Source organism: Capsaspora owczarzaki (genome assembly GCF_000151315.2).
Source record: "Capsaspora owczarzaki ATCC 30864 unplaced genomic scaffold supercont2.2, whole genome shotgun sequence".
Lineage (NCBI taxonomy): Eukaryota > Filasterea > Ministeriida > Capsasporidae > Capsaspora > Capsaspora owczarzaki.
In genome coordinates, this window is record NW_011887293.1 from 1,432,834 (window position 1) to 1,453,719 (window position 20,886).

At 53.7% G+C, this 20,886-nt stretch overlaps 5 protein-coding genes across 6 annotated transcripts; 1 reads left to right on the forward strand and 4 right to left on the reverse strand.

Annotated features, from left to right (window-relative positions):
* Positions 1-309: 309 nt before the first annotated feature.
* On the forward strand, positions 310-3,829 carry CAOG_01631 (hypothetical protein). The gene is made up of 10 exons (XM_004364442.2): positions 310-531; positions 1,039-1,587; positions 1,733-1,825; positions 1,929-2,034; positions 2,125-2,220; positions 2,374-2,504; positions 2,608-2,759; positions 2,853-2,997; positions 3,131-3,437; positions 3,520-3,829. The coding sequence occupies exons 1-10, from the start codon at positions 385-387 to the stop codon at positions 3,603-3,605; spliced, it is 1,812 nt and encodes a 603-aa protein (XP_004364499.2). The 5' UTR covers positions 310-384; the 3' UTR covers positions 3,606-3,829.
* CAOG_01632 (hypothetical protein) lies at positions 3,713-8,879 on the reverse strand. Its single transcript, XM_004364443.2, has 3 exons — positions 8,820-8,879; positions 6,523-7,953; positions 3,713-6,378 (listed from the first exon to the last, which is right to left on the reverse strand). Exons 2-3 carry the CDS (start codon positions 7,703-7,705, stop codon positions 3,890-3,892), a joined length of 3,672 nt encoding a protein of 1,223 aa, XP_004364500.1. The 5' UTR covers positions 7,706-7,953; positions 8,820-8,879; the 3' UTR covers positions 3,713-3,889.
* A 379-nt stretch (positions 8,880-9,258) lies between these two features.
* CAOG_01633 (hypothetical protein) lies at positions 9,259-10,842 on the reverse strand (the record flags this gene model as incomplete). Its single annotated transcript, XM_004364444.1, has 1 exon — positions 9,259-10,842. One exon carries the CDS (start codon positions 10,840-10,842, stop codon positions 9,259-9,261), a length of 1,584 nt encoding a protein of 527 aa, XP_004364501.1.
* A 728-nt stretch (positions 10,843-11,570) lies between these two features.
* CAOG_01634 (hypothetical protein) lies at positions 11,571-14,819 on the reverse strand. Its single transcript, XM_004364445.2, has 2 exons — positions 13,715-14,819; positions 11,571-13,622 (listed from the first exon to the last, which is right to left on the reverse strand). Exons 1-2 carry the CDS (start codon positions 14,777-14,779, stop codon positions 11,628-11,630), a joined length of 3,060 nt encoding a protein of 1,019 aa, XP_004364502.2. The 5' UTR covers positions 14,780-14,819; the 3' UTR covers positions 11,571-11,627.
* A 1,054-nt stretch (positions 14,820-15,873) lies between these two features.
* CAOG_01635 lies at positions 15,874-20,808 on the reverse strand (the record flags this gene model as incomplete). 2 transcript variants are annotated; one of them, XM_004364446.2, is made up of 19 exons in its annotated part: positions 15,874-16,863; positions 16,993-17,119; positions 17,222-17,311; positions 17,384-17,480; positions 17,561-17,602; positions 17,685-17,730; positions 17,814-17,966; positions 18,064-18,101; positions 18,169-18,238; positions 18,346-18,402; positions 18,512-18,583; positions 18,658-18,720; positions 18,800-18,938; positions 19,031-19,162; positions 19,250-19,285; positions 19,373-19,482; positions 19,551-19,738; positions 19,847-19,930; positions 20,022-20,808. In XM_004364446.2, the coding sequence occupies 19 exons, from the start codon at positions 20,755-20,757 to the stop codon at positions 15,943-15,945; spliced, it is 3,201 nt and encodes a 1,066-aa protein (XP_004364503.2). In that variant the 3' UTR covers positions 15,874-15,942. The 2 variants fall into 2 exon arrangements, with proteins under 2 accessions (XP_004364503.2, XP_011270058.1); XM_011271756.1 differs by having other exon boundaries at positions 15,874-16,136; positions 16,227-16,863; positions 17,222-17,480; positions 18,800-18,923; positions 20,022-20,757.
* Between the last annotated feature and the right edge of the window lie 78 nt (positions 20,809-20,886).

Here is a 20,886-nt window from a genome sequence, read left to right on the forward strand (position 1 = left end):
CAATATAAAACGTGGAAATACGTGGAGTCATGCAGCTCGTTTGCTATTGCATGGGCTTTGGTACAGTACAGGATGGTTCAGAGCAAGGCGCAAATCTGACGCTGCTTTCGCCGGCAGCTACCTCGAAACAACTCCTGTTCCACTCGAGGTAGAGAATCGGTATAAACGAAGGATCTTGCAAGATTGATTCAAGGATGTGGGTTGGCGGGGGGGGGGGAGCGAATTGCTTGATGTTGGTTCTCGTTGTGTGCTCCTCTCGCGCGCGCTCTGTTCCTTGCTTGCTTTTCATTGTTCATTCCGATAATTTCCCTGTTGTCGTTTTCCATTGCTTTTACAGCTCAGATTTTGTTTGGTTCAGGTCACTCTTTTTGTTCATTTGCTGCAATGCTTGGCGCACTTCGGCTGGTCTCTGTCTGCGGGAGCCGAGCGACGACTGCAAGGGCAACCGCACGCGCCATCGCTGCCTCAGCATTGCCGGCGACAGCGACGCCAAGGAGATTCGCGAGCACATCCCCAGCGCGCAGCGACGAGGTGAGCCAGCAGCATAGAGGAGAGCAAGGATTGAAACAACGAAAACAGCCCGGTAGCCGACGACGAATGTCCCGACGCAGTTGAAGCATGCCGCAGCGTCAATGGACTCTCTCTCTCTCTCTCTCTCTCTCTCTCTCTCTCTCTCTCTCTCTCTCTCTCTCTCTCTCTCTCTCTCTCTCTCTCTCTCTCTCTCTCTCTCTCTCTCTCTCTCTCTCTCTCTCTCTCTCTCTCTCTCTCTCTATCTCCTGTTCTCACACGGCGGACTGAAGAAGAGCGAGAGAGAGAGAGAGGAAGAAGAAGAAGAGGCCGAAAAGCGAGAAGCGAGAGATCGCTGCATTTTGCATTGGGAAAAAAAAAAAAAAAAAAAAAGCCATGTGCTGCAGCTCACTCTTCACCGTCACTACTTGACTGTCGGACTCGGACTTGGAACCACTTGACTGTCTGACCATGCAACTCACTGCTGTGTTGACGGATGTGCCGCTTTATTTGGTGGGGAAACGAACCCAGGCTGAGCACGCGACGCTCAATGGATTCAACTTTACGGTGCCCAAGCCACGGCAGCGCGCGACGACCGCCGAGGACGAGGCCGCGATGGAGCAGCGCCGCGTCGTGTCGCTGCAGCACCTGGTCGACGCTCTCAAGAACATGGCCTCGCCCGAACTCGCCACGGGGTCGCGCGTCAAACTGCGCGGCGTTACCAACGACGGCATCTCAAAGCGATCCGACCTCGAGGCATCGGACGTCAACACATTGCCCATCGTCACACACGGAAGCGCAGCTGCGTCGGCTAGCAAGGCAAAGGCCGCCCGCGCCGCAGTCCCGCTCGCAGACACGCCCGAGGAGATTGCTGCTGAAGCTGCTTCTGCCGCTGCCGCTGCCGTCGCCATCAACACGGCTGCAAGCAACTCGGTCATTGTCGACTTTAGCAGACTCAATCTGCCGCGTCTGACCTTTGAGAGTGCATGGGACTCGCTGCCCAAGCTGTTCACTCAACAAGGTCTACCCCAAGAACTCAACCCCTGGCTCGACGGTGTCTTGAGCTTGAAGCACAGCGAGGTGGGTGTTGCGACTTTGTATTTTTGCACTGGCTTTGGTTTGTGAATGGAGGGCTCGCTCTGAGGTGGGGGGGTCTGGGGTTTGATTTTTTTTGCTTCTCGCTCTCGCTCCTACTCACTTTGTTTTGGGGGGGGGGCGACGACAGTTTGATAGCGACGATGTCTCCAAGATGATCATTCTGCAGTTGGAACGCATGCGTTTGCTTGCTCCTTCTCCCCCGTCACACCTTGGCAACACGGTACGGTTCAACCTTTTTTTTTTTTTGCCTTTTTTTTTTCCCTGTCACGTCCTCACTAACTTGTCGAGCATATCACTGACTCTCGTACCTCCACTGCTATCAGTTTGTCAATCTTAAACAAGCCGCATTGATGCTCCGCCCGCAAGTGTTTGAGCTCTACCGTTTGTTCTCCAATCCATGGCTCCAGCCCTCCGTTCGTGTATTGTTTGGTCAGTTCAGCTTCCCTTCTGTTGGGCTTGATTGAAACCGTTCTGGCCGACTCTCAGAAGTGCTCACACTTGTTCCACTTCGCTGTGCAGATGGTGCGCAGGGCACTGGTAAATCCGTCGCTCTTCTTAGTTTGGCATATCTGAGCTCGCTGGAACAGCAAACGCTGGTCATGTACATTCCCGATGGTAGGTTGTTTTGGTGTCTGAGACTTGTCGGAATTCTTTCCGAGCAGGCTTCTTTTTTTTTTTTTTTTTTTTCATTTGTTTTTGTTTTTTTTTTTTTTTTTTTTTTTTTTTTTTTGCTTTGCTCAACCCTTCTACTCGCTTCATCGTCTGCAGTCCACGAATGGATGATTCGACCACTCGTGCTGATGCCATCCCTAAGCCAACCCGGCCAATTCAATCACGTCTACGAGGCCCAGCGCATCCTGGTCAACTTTGAAGCGTTGTACTCGGAGCAGCTCGATACTGTGCGTGATTTTTCGAGTGCCCAATACTGCGCGTTTTTGAAGCGCGAAACTGCTTTTGTCGAAGGCTGACTTTCTACCCATTTACGTGTTCCCTTCTTCCCAGATCCCGCTGAGCAAACGTCGCGTGATTGGCAATCTGCCACCCTTCACTGTGGACATGACGCTGAACGACCTGGTGTCGTTTGGCGCTTCTGTTCCTGAAATTTCCGTCGAGATTCTGACTGCTGTTCTTGAGGAATTGCGCGAAGCTCAGGGGTATGTATTGCAGCTGACAAAGACAACAAATTGAAACGGGTCTTGGTTCACAGCACAAGCACTAACTTTTTTATCTCTCGTGCCTTCCTGCAGCTACAAGGTGGTGATTGCCGTCGACGGCATCAATGCCCTCTTCTCAAAGAGTACTGCCGCCGACTCCAAGGGCAAGCACATTGCCAACGACAACCTTGCTCTCGTTCAACTTTTCCGCTCATTGCTCGAGGCCAAACCGGAACGTGTACGAATTTTTGGGGAAGCGGGGGGGGGGCGGTCATGAGCGATGAGCGAGAGATGGCTTTCTGGCTGTTATTTTTGTTTCTCTCCTTGCCGACCTTTTTGCCAACTTCAATTCCATTTGTCCTACCTCCCAGTCAAACACCCTCTTTGCTGCGGCCCTCACAGCTTCGCACTTGCCCTCGCCCTCGGAGCCAATTTTCCAGCAAGTGATGCGACTCGCAGAACCTGTTTTGTCCGAGCCTGAAGACTTTTTGGCCCCGCAGCTGGAGATGCCAACGCTGCCCATCTCGGTTTTGCGCGAGGCACCCTTCCACAACCTACCGCAGGCCGCACGCATTGTCGATGGCCGATCACTGCTCAAGATTACGCTCCCCAACTTTACGGACGTCGAAATGGTTAACATGCTCAAGTATTATCAGCTCCGCGGATGGCTGAACAAGCGTAAGTTGTTCATAAAGTGCGTATTTTGCAGGAGGTTTGCATTTTCGCTCCTAACATTGGTTCTTTTGCAATTTGGCCGCAGACATTGAGCCTGTCAGTGTTCGTACGATGCGCACAATGACTGAAGGCAACCCACGTCGACTGTGGGATGCAATTTCACACATGTAACATTGATTTGTAGTGCGGCTTGACTATTTTTTTTTTCCTTCTTTGTTTTGGATGAAACACGTTGTGGTGCACTACGAGCAATATCGTGAAAAGTCTGCAGCGACGGCTATGCATACACAAACTCTCTATTGCAATCACACTGCCAGCACAAGACAACACAAGAAAGTTTAAACAAAAAACGTTACAATACAAGCTCAAAATGTAAATTAACAATTGCATTTCACACGAAATCGAAAAGCGAAACGACCAGCAAGAACGCACTTTTTTTTTTTCCCGCGTTATGTTTAGTCGACGCTGTAGAGGGCATGTGTTGAAGTCTTGCGTGCGTCTTCAACCGACTGAGCATTCAATGCCGCCACCTTGGGATGCGGCGGTGGTGCAGAAGTGGTCGAGGCGGGAGCCAACCCGAGCTTTTCGAGCTTCTCGGCAAGCTTCTGCTCGGGCGTAACGGCCTCAGCAGGCTGCGACGACAGGGTTGCCTCCGACGCGTCCATCAATTTGTTGACGAGCTTCTCCAGACCGGTGGGCGGCACGGCTCCCGGAGAGACTTGTTCCTTCGCCTGGTTGAACGGAGATGCAGCGCCAGAACCAGCATTGGTTGGCGACAAAGGGCGCTCGGGCGACAAGGGCTCCATTTCGCCAGTGCTGGCCGACGCCATCTTCTTCTTGCCAGCAAACTTGCGGGTGAGTTCCCAGAAGTTGGTGCCGTCCACGAACGCCTCCTTGAGCGTAAACTTGGACAACTCCTTGGGTTCCTTCTCTTTCTTGGGATCGTCCTTGTCCTTCTTGAGCTCGTCCTTGTCCTGGGAGCCATGGCTGCTGCGGGTGAAGCGGTGGTGCGAGTGTTTGTTGCGCTTGCCATGCGGCTGCTGCTCAACGGGGTAAGGAGCATCCTTCTCGAGAAGGACATAGTCATCATCGTTGTTCATGCTGGTTCGCTCGACAGGAGTGGCGGATGCAGCGTGGACAGCCGCAATTGTCGGTGCTGATGCGCCAGCAGCTGATGCGCCAGTAGACGACAACAACGACGAAGAAGCGCCCAAAGGTGCTGGCGAGCGCGACGCCTTCTTGCCGGCGTAAAAGTCAGCCAAAGATACGGCGCCAGGGGAAGCTGACGTGAGCGCAGCAGCCGTCGAATGCAATTCCGCGTGCGTTGGCATACGCAGTGTCGGACGTCCACGCATGTCGGCATACTTGAGCTCGCCGCGCAAGACCGCCACAAGAGCACGGAGCTGGTCGCGGGACAGGCCAGACCCCTCGGAAGTCAAGACGTCGAGTGGTGTTTGAGAAACCGCATTCAGGGACAGCGTGGCGCCGGCCTCGACGAGGAGAGCGGCGATGCCAATATGGCCCTGGCGAGCAGCCAGGTGCAAGGGAGTGTTCTTGCCAAAGTCGCGCGCATTGCCTGAAGCTCCCAGGTTGATCAGCAAGCGCACGGCCTGCTCGTTGTTGGCCAAAACGCACGAGTGCAACAAGGAGTGTCCCGACGACTTTTCGGCGACCATTGACAAGAGCGAGCCGGCAGCCTTCGGAATCGGGGCGCTAGCAGCAAGCTTGGCGCAAGCTTCAAACACATGCCAGTGTCCGCCGCGGATGGCAAGGTGCGCAGGAGTTGCGCCAGTCTCGAGCTCGCAAGCCAGAAGGGCTTTGATGGCTTGAGCTTGGATGCGTGCCAAAAGACGCAGATCGGCAGGTTTGGGCTTTGTCTCACCAGCTGGCGCCTGTGCAGGGGTGTTGGTATTGGCGGGTGGTGCCTGGGCGGAGCCGAAAACGCCAAACACTGCCATCGCAGTTGCACGATCGCCGTGTCGGGCAAGATAGTGCAGACTGTTACGGTTGAAGTTGCGCGCATTGCTCTGGCCCAGGTCTGCGCCTGCAACGAGCAAGAGCCGTGCGATGGCAGCTCGCTTTTCAATGACAGCAGAATGCAGGACCGTCTCGCCCATGTCGTTGACACTCTGCAAATCCTCGGCTGCCAGGAGCGGCAGCAGGGCCATTGTCGAACGCAAGTTGCCCTGGGCGACTGCGGTGTGCAAGGGTGAGTCGCCATTCTCGTTTGGTGCGGCGAGCAATTGGCGATGCAGAGCAAGCAAATAACGTGCGTCCCCAGACGCTGCAAAGCCTTGAACGGCACGAACAGTCGACAGAGCAAGCTGATGCAACTTGTGCTGGTGCATCGGGATGAGGCTGTTGAAATTGAAGGGCTCGTCGCCGCCCTTGCTGCTGCTGCTGCCGCCGCCGCCGCCGCGACCGTTGTTGTTGGCATCGCTGCCATCATGTCCACCGTTATTGCCTCGGCCGCTGCCACTGCCATTGCCACCGTCAGAACCGTCAAAGCGGTCCATAAAGTCGCGCATGCTGTCATCACGGCGACGCTTGCGCGCAGCCAGCTCGGCGTTGCGGACGGCAGCCTCTGCGGGCAGATACGTGTACTCGACGTACTGCGATTCTGTCTCGTCGTCCGTGTCCAAAATCGAAATGCGCACCGTCACTGGCGCAGTGATGGTTTGCGTGTGGTACGGGGGCAGGGTCAGCACGACCGCATACTGGTGGTGGAAGAACAAGTTGGCGCCAGGTACATTGCAGTCCGCCTTGAGTGTTTGCGGATTGAGCTCCCAGGCGGAACCGGATGGGGCTTGCACAGACCACTGCGTCGGGTCGGTCATGCGCACGCCCGTCACTCCCTTGCGGATTTTCGAGCAGAGCATAATGACTTCGTTGCCGCCAGTCACCGGTCCAGAAGAGTGTGAAATTTTCGTGATGGCCAGTTTCGCTGTGTGCGCAAAAGGGGGAAAACAAAAAGAGGGTTGAACAAGAGTGAGACCAAAACAAACACACACACACACAAAAAAAAAAACCACAAACAGAAGTTGCAAAAATGCACAAACGAATGGAACAAACAGCCATTGCAACCTACCATTGTAAATGGGCTGAGAGATTGCTCGGCCGTAAAACTGAGTGTTGCCAGAAACGAAAACGAGCTCAAACATGATGCGAACGCAGCGCTGGTCGTCCTTGCTTCGAACGGGCGCCTTGGACTTGTCCTTGTCCTTGTTGTTTGCCTTGTCCATGATGACGGCAATGTTGTCAAAGCGCGCAATGCGCTGTGGGCCCTCCAGTGGAGCTGCGGGAATGCCGCCGAGGTGGTGCCAGTGTTTTTGTTGGCGACCCGTGTGCGGATCGGGCATCTTGGTCACCAGAACAGCAGTGACGAGAGCCATTTCAGGGACGACACGTGCATACTTGGGATTGACCATGAGGGTGGGGAATGAGTTCTCGCCGGCGAGAGAGCGCTCGCGCTGCTCGCTCATGTAACGGAAGCGAGCAAACTGGGCTGGCTCCTCGGTCACCATCAGAAGGTCTTCCACAAGAGTTGCGGCGCCCTCTGCGGCCGCTTCGGCGGCACTCAAGAGCCGATTGATGCGGTCGGGCGTCAGCGCGGCGAGCGCTGCGGATGTCCCACCGACGGTGACGGGACCGCTGCTGGTTGATACCGACGGCGAAGCGATTGGGCTGGCCGCGGGGAACGCCGTGGCGCTTGCTGAAGAGTCGGCAGTTGCCGGACTGGTGGCAGTGATGGTCAAATCCATACCAGTGGTGGGCGAGAAGCCGAGGTCATCGGGCAGCCCGACCATACTCGTGTTGGCAGAAACGGAACGGACGGGGTGGCCGAGAATATTGGCCAACAAGATGTCGTCCGCCTCCGAGGTGGATGCCAGCCTGGAGTTGCCCGTGAGGCCCACAAGCCCCAATTCGGGAGATTGCAGGGACATGTCCTGCGACGCGGGTGAGGGTGAGAACAGGACCGACCCAGGCGATGGGGTCGAGTGTGAGTCCGACGAGCTGCTTTGGTTGTGGCCTCGTCGTGGGGGTGCCTGGGCCAACTGCGGCTGCTGTGGCGGCGGAGGAAACTTGGGAATGCCGGAAATGTCCAGCGACGTCGAGACCGAGTTATACAAGCCCATGTCGCGGAACAGGGACAGTCCGTCGCTGTGCAAAATCATGGCGGCCATGGTCGAGTCGTCCATCGCGAGCAGGTTGGCCGTGTGCTCCTGCAGCGAGAGGTTTGGGTCCCATCCAGACAATTCGGAGAGGTCCATGGTGATGGTGTTGGTTCTTGAGTTTCCCCAAAGAAAAAAAAATTGCAGGATGTCTTGTTTCGTGAGAGGCGAGCTTGTGACTTCTTGAGGTTGTTGAGCACCACCACCGTCAACCAGTCAGGGTTGATTCACAAAAACGCTGAACTTGCGCTTGAGCTTGGATGAGATGGGATGGCGTTTCGAACGGCACGGCTGACTTTGCCTTCCTCCTGAGAATGCAACAAATGAACAAGCACCAAAGTATAAACCTAAAATGAAGCAAACCACAATCACAAGACCAGCAGCGCAGAGGGTGAGCAAAACGATAGTATCCAATGCAATGCAAACAGCCAGTCAATCTGTGCCTTTTTTTTTTTTTTTTTAATCTTGTTCCAATCAAACAAAAGTTCGAACTCTTCATTGTGCGGTTTTTTTTCCCCAATGTTTGCTGCTTGCTTTGATGATGGTTGGTTTTCTGTTGTGTTTGTTTTGGCTGTCGTTTGCATTGCACAAAGAATCGAAGAAGAACGTTTTTGGGGAAATTCCCCGGTTTTTTTTTTTTTTTTTTTTTTTTTTTTTTTTTTTTTTTTTTTTGCTGGACGCCACATTGCCGCTTCTTTTTTTTTTTTTTTTTTTTTTTGCCTTCTCTCACTTCTTGCCCCCGTTTCCCGTTTCCCGTTTCCCGCGCGCCCCCCGCTCCGCATGATTACAGCAGTCGCCTTGACTGTATGCAACACCCGAGCTCGCGTCGTCGCGTCTCCCGCCTTCTCGTCTGCCACCGCAGCTCGGTTTTCAGCATTTTTCCCCGCCTTTTTCATTTTCCCCATCTTCTTCGCTCTTCTGTTTTGGACCTTGTGCGACCGATGCCGCCATGTCCAACCCCCTCCCCCATTCACACAATCACACACACACACAAGTACATCAAGCGAGACGAAGAGCGGCGTTGCGCTTTTGGAGTGGAGATCGCAGGACTGATGACGCGTCGTTCTCTCTCTCGCTATCATGTGGCGCTCTCACTTGCTATTCCCCAGTCCTCCCCCTCATCCTCCCCTTTCCCCAACATCTCGCCTTCCCACCAAAAAGGTACCATCCATGCAATCAAGCAAGCAAAAAAAAACACACAAATCCAACGTACTTTTGCTGTTCTTTCAGACTAAAATCAAAACGAGACTGAGAAAAGAGGCAGAAAAACAAGGAAAAAGTGGAGTGGAACATGTACACCCAAAAACATGTACGCCCTCAAGAACTCAGAACCCCGAATCATTATTGACGCATGCGTCAATGGGCTACGAAGGTACCGTGCACTGGAGAGTATCGTGAAATGAGAGAAGCGCTCAGCCCAAGTCCGACCTGAATGAACGCTGGCAAACCAATGTTTTTGCTCAAGCCGCCAACCAGTCAATCACTTTTCTCGCAAACAGAGTGCATCAATGTAATACTAATAGTTGTATTGCGTTTGACAGGCAACCAGACGAGCGAAAAAGCAAAATAACCGACATCGTCGTCCAACAAACAAACAAACTCGAAACCACACCGCAACCTCGCAGCAACTCTCTTCCAAAACTGAGTCAACCTTACACCTCGTCCGCTTCGGCTTCAGCACGCTTGGACGCCGAGGTAGGGGTCTGGCTGTACGCGGGCGGAGCCGCAGATGCGTGCTGCTCCATTGCGCGCATGCGCTGCTCGAGTTCGCGCAACTTGGCATCTTTGGCTGCAAGCTCGGCACGCAGCTTGGCAATGTCTGTTTCTTGCAATTCTCGCTCCACTTGAGCGACATGCAGACACGCGTCCTTGTGCGCGACGGTGCGTTCATGCTGACCCTGGACAAACTTGAACGCAGACTGCTCTTGCACAAGCTGCTGCTCAAGTGCAACAATCCGCTTCTGAAGGCCATCCTCGGTAGAGCTGGGTTTAGCCACGGCAGAGGTATGACTCGCCAGAGGATTGGAGGCGGTTGAAGCCGTGGGGTGCACAGAACCCGTCTGAAACTCGAACGGCTCGCTGGACAAGAGCAAGCTGCTGCGAGGGCTGCCAACAATGTTGTTCAGCACGCTGCTGCGCGGATCCGAGCCCGAGGGTGTCCGAGAACGAACGTTGCTCACGTCCGAGAAGCTGCTGCTCACAAAGCTGGCACGTTCGTAATCCTCGCTGCCGATTGAAATATTGTCGTGGTCACCGTGATGATACTTGTACACGCGGCGAGTCGGGAGCTGGATGCTATCACTGGCAGTGTCTTCTTTACGGCGGCTTTTGCGTCGCTCGAGCTGGCGGCCTCGGTGGCGTCCGGCGAGCACGGCAAACAGGACAACGAACAAAAAGAACACTCCGGTGACGGTAAACCCAACCAAAGGCACGATGGATGAGCTCGACTCTGAGGCGCCGATAGGCCACGACTGTCTGGTTTGCGACGAGGTGAGCGGGTTGACGAACGTCGTCTGGACAGAGGATGTAACGGGTTTCGGATTGAAAAATGTAGCTGATAAATCGATCGTGCCCGATTCGGAGGGAGCAGGTGTCGCACCGTACGACTGCAACTCGGTCGTCGACAGTGGCAAGGTGCCGTCGGTTGTCGCATCCGGTGAATCATCTATGACCAGTGAAGGTGACGCCGAGGGTGTCGGCTCTGAGCCAGGTCCAGCGGTCGACGGCTGCGGTTCGTAGGGGGTTGTTGGTGAAGGTGAGACATTTGCATGGATTGTTGTTGTTGTTGTTGTTGTTGTTGTTGTCGTCGTGTTTGTGCTTGTTGCCAACGGCGCCGATGGAGAGGCTTGGGACAACGGCTCAGACGAACCCACCTCGGCAGAACCAGCAGACAACGAGGACGACGTTTGAGGCAGAGGAGCGGCGGTGGTGGTGGGCAGTGAGACGCTGGTCGGTTGGAAGGTGGCAGGACTCGAGTTGCTGGGGCCATGGGAATTATTATTCGCAGCGGACACGGATGACGCAGAGGCCCGCGAAGCACTCGACGTATTGGACGCATCCAGCAGTCGCGATGCATCAGACGCTTTCGAGGCAAACGAGGCATTCGACGCACGGGTGGCCTGCGAAGCGGCGCTGGCTTTGGATGCGGCCGATGCAGAGGAGGCGGTAACTTGGCTCGCGGTGGCGAGACTCGCAGAACTCGCCGCCGCAGCATCGCCGCCCAGGATGTTGCCCATTGTTGCAAAGAAGAAAAGCAGAAGTACGGTGCAGTGTATATGTCAAGTGCAGTGGTGGATTCCGCAAAATGCGCAGCGTGTTGCTTGGAAAAGCGATGAAATCAAAAAAAGCAAAATGCAAATAAAAAGTGTGAACTTTGCTAAAATGAGGAAAATCGTTACCTTAAAAAACACACAAAAAAATCAAAGGAAAACAACAAACTCAAAAGTATGCAATGCGAATGAAATGAGTCATCGGGGTGTATGGTGGCATATGGACTGGAAATTCAGCCCATAAGACCAAGTAGAATGAGGGCAACAGAGGGCTAGCTGGGCGGGTGCACCGTCTGTGTGCTGTATGAGACGGGGGAGCGGGTGGTTGTCAAGCAATGCGAACCGAACGACGCTCCAGAGAAAAGCGCGTTTGTCGTGAAGCGAACCCGACACGCGCACAAAGTTGGCATAGCCTGTTCATGCAACGTCAATGGTCCAGTGAGCAGCAACACTTATCGCTGCCAGCTCATCTTCACTAAGCATGTAACTTGCTCGAGAACCGAGTGTAGAACGCCATGCCCATCGTTCAGCTCGGCATTCATCGCTTCAGTCGCTCAAGCCTCAACCACATAAAGATCCTTCCTCAATTGAGCGTTGTCTTCACATCTATGCTAGACCTGCTCTAAAGAAGAAAAACAGAAACAACTGCATTGATGTCACAAGAACAGAAAATCGCACGACACACTGCGCAAGGACACGTCACATGCAGCGAGAACAAAGGAAGCATGCACATTGTTGTGTTTGTTGTTTGTTTACTGACTCGCCTGGTTGTGAACCACGAGCGTGTACTGTACAGCATCCGATCTTGGAGCCTGAAGTTCGTCGTAGTTGCTCTGGGCGTTGGTGGTGTTGGCATACTCGTTGGTTGAAGGCTCGACCTGGCCAGCCGCATGCACCGAGTCGTACAAACTCGAGTCGACTTGGGCAGTCGGGCGCACCGAGTCGTACATACCAGAGTCGGCTGCCTCCATTTGTTTCGCGACAGCAGCACTTGGAGCGGAGAGTGAGTCGTACAAGGCCTCCGTTGCATGATCATGCGCAAAAAGAGGGTTGGCAAACTCGTTCGGGGCACCATCAGCCGTGGGATTGAAACTCATGCGCAGCTCAGCGTCGCGAATTGATGCGACGTTGTTCGTCTTTGCCTGACGGCGGCGGCGGCGAGTCACCAACACGACAAGCAAGAGAATCAGCAATAACGCGGCCACGCAGCCAACAACACCTCCAATGATGGCAGCCACATTGACGGCAGAGTCTGACGCGCGAGCAGCGGCAGACGCTTGAGAGGCGGCCGAGGCGACTGACGCGACTGACGTCTCATGTGCGGACGATGACGATGCCGCAGCTTGTTGACTCGCTTCTGACGCGCTAGCAGCAGACAACAAAGTTGCAGAGGTGGCAGCAGCGTCAGACGCTTCAGAGGCAGCAGATGCGTCGGACGCTTGAGAGGCAGCAGACGCGACCGATGTCTCATAGGCTGACGAAGATGCCGCAGCTTGTTGGCTTGCTTCTGTAGCAAGGGTTGCAAGTGTAGCAAGGGTAGCGAGGGATGCCGAAGCGCTCGCGGCACTAGCCGAGGTCGCCAGACTTGCCATTGACGTTGCAATCGCCGAAGCGGACGCCCGGCTCAGCGACGACGCGAGAGGCGCGGGAGTAAACACCAGCTGGCTCAAAAGCGCTTCCATCAGGTTGTCACGCTCTGTCTTGGAAACAATTGTCTCGAACGGGAAGCCCAGCAGGCATGATGCGATAGAGACATCGCGGAAAAGCACGCCCGCAATCAAGCTGCCGCTGGTTGCACCGTAGTTCAAGATAGGCGCGCTACCACCAGTCGTGGACAGGGCGTCGGGGCTCGGGACGCCATAAGGCTTGCCCATGCCAATTCCACTCGGGCTGTTGAAAGTGACCGTACTGGAGGCCACGGAAAACGACGAAGCGGGGCGGACCACGTAAATTCCGCTGTTGGTGTTGCTCAGTCCGGCTTTCAGCGTACCAGAAAGGAAGCTTGGCGATGCTGTCGCCAGACTGGAGGCCACCTCAGAGCCGCTCACCAGCAACGAGCGCAGCTGAATTCCTCCGCTATTCATCCAAGTCGTAATAGTGGTCTGCTGGGCCGACGAAATGGCCCCAGCCACGCCCGAGACCTGCGAGTCTGTGCCAGCAAGCCAAATCACAGTGTTGTAGCCGTTGAGGTTGGTTGCCCAGCTCGCATCCGAAAAGATTTCGTTGGCCGCCCCGTCGAACGCGTAACCTGCTGCCGCTGCTGCCACCGACAGCGCGTGCTGGATGATATAGTCGCGTGTGTACCGACCCTCGACGTTCGTGGACGTGAACGTAAAATCGCCTCGGACGCCATCGACAAGGACCATGGTTGCACGCGTTCCAAAAGCAATTCGGCGGACTGCCGTCGTGAGCTTGCTCATCGCTTCGCCACCGGCATTGACACCAGCCACCTTGAAAAAGGCAAGTTGCCATGGCGCAAGACTCGTGTGCATGTAGCAATACGTGGAACCAGTCAGGGCCGCAGAAACAATCACACCGTCATCCCAGCCACGACCATCGCTTGACGTGTAGAGTTTCCAAGCTGTCGGAACAGCAGTAGACTCTAGCGAGTCGGTGGGCTGGCGCCAGCAAATGTTGACGCTGGTTTGGGTGTTGATGGTGTGCAAGTGCGTGACAGGAAGCGGAAAGGCGACTGCAGAAGTCGAGAGAAAGCTTCGCAGCAGCGCCTTGTAGAACGTGCGACCAAGCTGATATTCCAATGCCAAAAAGAATAAGTGAATAAGGTGGACATCAACGTGGTTGCAAAACGACAATTTTGTTTTTTTAGTTTCCTGCTCACAGATTCGCGAAAGTAGTCACTTGCAAACTTGGCCACGTCTGCTGGGACGTCCATGAACATCGGCAGGGTGGAGAACGATGGCACGAGGGTGTTCAACTGAAGTTCCGCGTAGTTGTGCGTGCCAGTGACATACACGGGCTGGCCAGAAGTTCGACTCATCTCAGCTTGAAACTTGTCGCGCAGCAAGTCACCGCGATTTTGCACATTCGTGGACAGGGTCACAGATGTCGCTCCTCCGTAGGTGGCTGATCTTCCATTCGAGTAGCTCACAGAGGTAGTACCTCCCACACCAGGTGTGCCGCAGCAGTTTGTCTTCATCTGGATGTGCGCCCAAGAGGCAAACGAATTGGACGGCGACACGACTGTTTCCTCATTGTAAAGTAGCGACGAGTAGGCCGCGTGTCCCGTCTCTTGATCAGTTGATCCGAGTGAGTAGTTCAAGTATGTCAAGAAATTCGTTCCAGTGAAATGCCATCTTGGATGGGACGTGGCAGAGCCACAACCGACGCGAATTCCATCAGCAACAATGTAGCCCGTGTCTCCTGGAGCAGCTTCGGCGGCCGTGACTTGATTTGAGATTTCCACGCGGAAATTGGTGGTGGTAAAGTAGAATCGCCCAACGTATTGCCAAATGTCACCGCGCGTTTGCTGGCGCAGGAAAACGGTCGAGGTGCCGCCAGAATGAAAAATTCGCACCAGTGTCTTTGAGGCTCGATTGGCATGCTCTGTGTATCGCATGTATACGGGGTAGTACCCATCCGCAGCGAGGGTGGTCGTGTACGCAGCATAGGAGGTTTCCGTGGAAGTGCCCTTGATGTAGCGAACACCTCCAAGGTATCCGCCGCCGTAAGGCAGCCAGTCTGGGGCCGAAAAGCCTGGCAGAGAGTCGTCGAGGAACTTTTCATCTGGAGTGTCAAACCACCGCTCGCGAGTCATGTAGACGTTCAAGCCGGCGTTGGCCAGATTGTCTTGCACATACTGAATGAGAATTTCTTGCATGAATGTGTCCTCCAAAATGGAATACGAGCCGCCAGCAGTCCAGCTTGAGCCAGTCCAGCCGTACATTGGCGACAGCACCACATTGTAGCCGTAAAGGTTGGGGCGGGTCGTGTTTGCGGCATCCACATACTGTGTGGGCACATTGTGAATGTCTGCGCGCACAAAGGCGGCGGTCAACCAGCTCAGCGCGAAGGCGACCGTGACGAGCCGACTCGAACAGTGGCCGGGATGCATGGAGCTCGCAGGATGTTCTGTGTTGTGGAGGTGATGTGGTTTAATTTTGGTTCAAACAGTGGAGTGGCACGCAGGGACATGTGAACGTGAAATGGTCAGCAAACGACACAAGAGCAGATGTCACTGGACATACAAAACCCGCTCAATCAAGCATGGCCGTCATTAATTCGACACAGATGTGCGGTTTTTGTGGTCTGTTTTATTGCTTGTGCTTTGCCATTTTCCACCACGGGGAAGTGGGCGGTTGGAGAGAACTCAACGCGAAAGTTGGCGTGGACTGAACCGCTGCTGCCTCGTCTCACTTCTCTCCCTCTCTGGCTCTCACCCTAGCTCTCTCCTTCGTTCTCCCAAAAATGAACCAAATCAATCCAGATCAAAATATCAAGGTGCGTTCCAAACCCTCCAGCTCGTGAGTGACAGATGGTTTGCGGTTTATGTGCAACCAGTTTTCCCCGTGTTTCCTATTGCGCTCAACCTCGACCGATGCGCTATTGCTCCTGATCAGGAGCTGCAATATTCACACAGCTCGCTGCTTTTTGGTTTTGGGGTGCTCCGTTTTGTGGTAGATCAAGGCAGCGGCAACCACGTCTCCTTTTGTTTTGTTTTCGCTTCAGCCACCTCCAACAAATCCGAACAAATGTAACATCTGTCGTGCTTTCGGGGTCACTTTTTGTGATTTCCAGCACAACATAATTCGGCATGTGGGTAGAACGAGTGACTGTTCCAGAAGATCGGTCGAGAGTGCATTTGCGAATGGGCGAGAGAGGGTTGACTGGGGCTCGCCGGCGCAATCAGGGGAATCGAGGTCGGGCCATGCATAGCTCCACAAGAACGATAACTCACATTGAGAATGACCGAAAATGAGAACTGGCATTGTGACTTGACAAAACATGAAATATAAAATTGCATTCCAAAACAAATCGCAATTTTTTTTTTTTTTTTTTTTTTTGTGATTAACATGGCGCCAAAATCTCGTCATAGACACGGAACTAAAATCACAATGCAAGTCGTGCAACATCTCCAAGCAAGGCAGAGAGGGACTCGCCACCAGCCAAATCGCACTGGAGAAAGCAAGAAACAATTTCTCGGTGAGCTGCTCGGCGAGTGACGTCGCTTTCTGTCTCGCCCAGACGATGCACACGATCTCCACGAGCATGGAGATCGGTCACTTGCATTCCTCGAGCAACAACTGGCACCAATAAAAAACGATACCAAACAATTGTCAGGGGGGGGGTGAACGGGCGAAGCAATGCAGACGTCGTTTCGAGTTGTGTGGTACCTGCCAGAGGAACTCCGGCCAATCCAGCAATGCGACAACCAAAAGAGCTTTGGGCGGTGCCAGAAACAACGCGGTAGAGGAAGACGAGGTCGTTCGTGTTGCCGTGCAAAGTTGAATGCTGATTGCCACCTCCCAGGCAAGCTCGCTTGCGAGCTACATCTGCATCTGCATCGATTGTGTTGGTGTGCTCTGAATTAACATTCCGAGGTGAGACCAACGCATCGCGCGGAGCCACAGTCTCCAGAACTTCAAGGCAGAAAAACTTCAGTAGTCCTGCCGAAATGGCGGCAGGAGGCAAGAGGCCCGGCATGCAAAGTTTGTGAAAGTGCGTAGAAATCACCGTCTTGGGGCAGGCAGCGCCACGCGACACGAGCTCCGACACGACGGCGCTGAGCAAAGCGAGCCCATCAGCCGCCGAGGTGCCTTTGCCAAACTCGTCAATCACTACCAAAGAGCGTGCGGTGGCAAAACGCAGGGCAAGCACGACTTGGTTGAGATCGATCATGAAGGTCGATCGAGCCACGGACACTGATTCGCGTGTATGAATGCGCGTGAATATGCGGTCCACGCATCCGAGAACGGCTCGCTCTGCAGGAACGAAGCTTCCGACCTGGGCCAAAAATTGGATCATGGCAATCTGTTGGGTCGTGTGCGCAAACCAGAAACACAGTCAATGTGCTGTAGAGACAAAAGAAGGAGGGGAGACAAAAAAAGGCGGGGGGGGGGGAAGAAACGCAGCCGTTCTTCGGTCGGATTCATTGCTCACCTGCTTGAGGTAGATTGATTTTCCGCTGGCGTTCGGGCCAGTGACGATGTGGACTGGTCCGCTTTGAACACTCAAGTCAGTGTCGTTGGGAATGAACGTATCCACGCACAGTTCCTGGAGAGGGTGTCTTCACATTTCGGGTTGTGTTTTTCAAGATAAAGGCAAATTTGAGTCTCGGAGATTCCGGGATTGCATTGGACACTTTGCTCTCAAATGAAGCAGAACGTACCTGCCACCCGTAATGTCAAGAACGTTCTCTTCCATCATGACAGGCTGAGTGTAGTTGTACTCTCGGGCAAAGGAAGCTAGAGCAAGAAAACTATTCGTAACAGCGATGAGACTGGTATTCAGCAGTCCGAGCGCAGCTCCATGAGAGAATGTTGCAACTTGCCAGTCCAAAGTAGCAACAAGATCCATTATTTTCGCGACGGAACGCGTGCGCTTGAGCACTTCCTTCTGCAGCCCGTACATGATATCCGTTTCGCGATCTAGCGGGCAGCGTCGCACTTGTTATCACAACGGGGAACGCAAATGGCACTACAAATGTCCGTCCAACACAGAGTCTTACCGATGATATCACCATGAATATCACCCAACTCCTGATCCATTTCTGTGATGACAAGAGAAAGGTCGATTGAGCCACCTTCTCCAACATCGCCCCTCCGCGTCTTCTTCCTGGCACTTAGAGTTACCCCGCGTTCTAGGGCTCTTGTAGTGGATTGAATGTTGCGTCACAAACTAAGTGGGAAACCAGCCATCAATTCAACGGTCAGTCATTCACTGCGTTTTGAGAACCGCCACGCCGCTTTGTAAAAACCCACCTGAAAATCAAAGCCAGTAATGGCAAAGTCCTTCTCCATTCGCATGGTAGGACGACGCGGTACGGCCACAAGGTACCCAATTTGCGGAAAGTAGACAACATTGCATTCGTCGATTTCGGCATTGTCGTCCATTTCGGCAAGAGCGACGTTCGTCTGTGAATTGAGGAGTTTGGAAAGTTGCGGAAAACAGGTTCCAACGTGAGGTCGGTGTCTGGACATCGTCACTCGAGCACATTGTAATCGCCCATACCATAAGATCAGGAAGGCCTTGGTACATTCGCTTCATCTCTGCTCAGATATGTGAAGGGACAGTTGGTCTCAGAATAACAAAAGGATATGGTGCGTTACGTCGTACCATCAAGCGTGTTGTCGATGGCGGCCTTCACGACAAAGCGCTGCTGTACAATGGACTGGTCAAAGTCAATCTAGTGGAAGAGCGAGTGGTGAGACAGCCCAAAAAACAAAAACCCTCAACCAAGCAATGAAGCAGGCAGAGCTTGACGTGAAAACACAATAGAAGTGATGTTCTTACAATCTTGTTGATCAGCGCAATGGTTTCTGGAATATCGGGGCCAAAGCAGCTGGCAAACTGCCATCAGTGAAACAGAATAGTGCAACAGAGCAGTGAGACAGGAGTTGTAAATGTGGTCAAATCAGATGACCAAGTCCCACGAAAATGACTGACGTGCCGTTCTCACCTCCGAAAAGATACGCAGATCCGAGTTCAAAGCTTTCAGCGCGGTTTGGAGCTGCACAGCGTGATACATGGACTATGGCGCGAGTTGATGGTGAGCAACTTCTCTTGGCTGATGATGCACAATGAGTCTGCACCATCCCTGCGTACCTTGAAGAGAACTTTCCAGTCACTGGGGCTCGCATGGGATCGTTGCATAAATCCAATGATGCGCTGCAATTCGCGCGGCATCGTCAAGCATCAGGTGCTGTGACACACAAAGAAGAGCAAAACCCCTTATGCGCTCACGTACCACCATGTTCTTGATTTGTCTCACACAGTCTGTCAGCACCTTGAGAGTATCGGCGTGCTCTGGGTTGAGAAGAAAGGCAATTGTTCTGTGTCGCTCACGGATCTCGGACAAATCGGCCAGCGGTCTGAGAAACCATAGACTGGTCGGAGTTTTCAGAGCAAGTCGAGGTGATTTTACGAAGGTGAGAGTGCCGAAATAAGAGCATTTCAGCACGCCATGTGACAGACTCACCGGAGCTTCGCCGAGCCAAGGCTAGTGCGGGTGCGATTTGCAAGCCCGAACAGAGAAAGACCCTCCTTCCCTCCATTTTTGCCCAACTTGCCAGTCACCGGGTGTGACTCTTTTTGGAAAATTTGCAACGAACTGCGAGCCATCATTCCGTTCATGTGCTCATGGAGTGAATCGAGAAAGAGTGTGAATTGGTTCAAGGCAGTCAGAACGTGGTGTTACCTGAGCGCGTTGTCATCCATCGCCATCATGCGGTCCCTAAAAAATGCAAGACACACCCTCGGGATTCAGTACATGGAGAGTGAACAATGTCAAAACAAAACGAATGAGCATGAATTCCCATACAGGCAGGTCATTTCAATGGTTGTAATCGGCACGCGGACGTGGGCGTCCTCGAGCTCCACACCTACACGGTGCAGCTCGATGAATCGAACCAGAGCGCCAGCTGCTCGAATCTGATTGGGAAGGAGAGTGGGAAGTTGAAACCCCAATGACTATTTGCGCTGGCACCCACCATGCTTACCATTTGTACATTCTCGAACGGGACTGCGGATTGAATAAACACCTCGCGTTCTTCATCTCGAAGATACGGTGGAACCATCGCGCAATGGGCGTGGATGAGACGACGTTTGCACAGGTCTGGAGCGAAATCACCAGCCGGTAACTTTTCCAGAGTGCAAGCGGGCTTGCCTTCGCCTGCCACGCCAGTTGCTGCACGCAAACGCATACATTTTTTTTCCAATTCAGCATGTGTGTTTGGTGCCAGCACAGAGGCAGTTTGGCAAGTGAGCGGCCAGTCAAAATCAAGCATCGACTCACCCATCAGCCCTCGAAGCCGGACGACGACATCCTCGTCCTGATTTGTTGAAATGACAACTACATCCGGGCTGACTTGCATAAACACTGTGTGGGCACGCATGTCAATCAACCATCAGTGCGAGCGAGAGGGGTGGAGTTGCAACTTGAAGGGCAGCACAACTTCAAGCGGCCTTACCCATCTCCAGAACGGACAAATCGTTCGCATCGCGAACATCGCTGATGACATGAAGCTGCATTGTATTTGTATCATAGTAGGCAGCGCCCAGCATGCCACTGCGCCACGAAATGGCGAGAATGACGCGCTCATGTTCATCGAATGCATCGTTCTCAGTTTCCGGGACGTCTGTTCCAGCAGCCGCCCCTGCAGCAGTCAGACTGGCTGCAGATTCTTCTCTGTGAGATGAAGCAGCGGTCGACGTGGAAGTGGAACAACTGGTTGTCTGAACTGAAGCGGCGTCGACACCAGTCCGATGCTGCGGTTGGAAGCTTCCACGCGACAGTGTTGTTGTTGCTGTAGTTGTTGATGTTGTCGATGCTGCTGACGAGGGATTGTCGTGGACTGGAGCAATCTGGGCGCTTGTGCCGAGATCCGCCTCTCTCCACTGGGAGCAACTGGCAGTGTCGCTCACCCGCCGCATTGCAGCGGCCTCGGCAGCAGCGGCAGCGCCCAATGACACTCGAGTGACAGTGTGCCCAGTTTCACTCTGCGGCGTGTGCAGCGAATGCGCGCTCGGGCCGTGCAAAGCGCTAGTTGTTGGCTGAACGCCGCGGCGCACGCAACTTGCTCCGTCTTGAACGCCAGCGCGTGCAGGCTCGCTCTGCGCCGCAGCAAATGCGCGCTGTGCATGACGCGCGTTCCCATTGTCACCAGGGAGTGCGTCGGTGTCGCGCGCAAGAGTCCGAGTGCTCATGCGTTCAACTTTGCAAAAAACGCGCGAAAGTTTGAAACAAAAAAAAAAAAAGCCTTTTGAAACACCCACAAAAAAAAAAAAAAAAATGAAAGAAAGAAAAAAAAAGAAAGAAAGAAAAAAAAGCAAGAC

Bases quoted from the DNA above. Each gene is read 5' to 3' on its own strand.
- CAOG_01634 (XM_004364445.2), bottom strand. From the start codon at position 14,779: ATGTACGGCTGGACTGGCTCAAGCTGGACTGCTGGCGGCTCGTATTCC. The intron at 13,623-13,714 runs GTGAGCAGGAAA...TTGGAATATCAG, and splicing joins GTGACTACTTTCGCGAATCT to CTTGGTCGCACGTTCTACAA.
- CAOG_01631 (XM_004364442.2), top strand. From the start codon at position 385: ATGCTTGGCGCACTTCGGCTGGTCTCTGTCTGCGGGAGCCGAGCGACG. The intron at 532-1,038 runs GTGAGCCAGCAG...AAACGAACCCAG, and splicing joins CCCCAGCGCGCAGCGACGAG to GCTGAGCACGCGACGCTCAA. The intron at 2,760-2,852 runs GTATGTATTGCA...GCCTTCCTGCAG, and splicing joins GAATTGCGCGAAGCTCAGGG to CTACAAGGTGGTGATTGCCG.
- CAOG_01632 (XM_004364443.2), bottom strand. From the start codon at position 7,705: ATGGACCTCTCCGAATTGTCTGGATGGGACCCAAACCTCTCGCTGCAG. The intron at 6,379-6,522 runs GTAGGTTGCAAT...TTGCGCACACAG, and splicing joins CTCTCAGCCCATTTACAATG to CGAAACTGGCCATCACGAAA.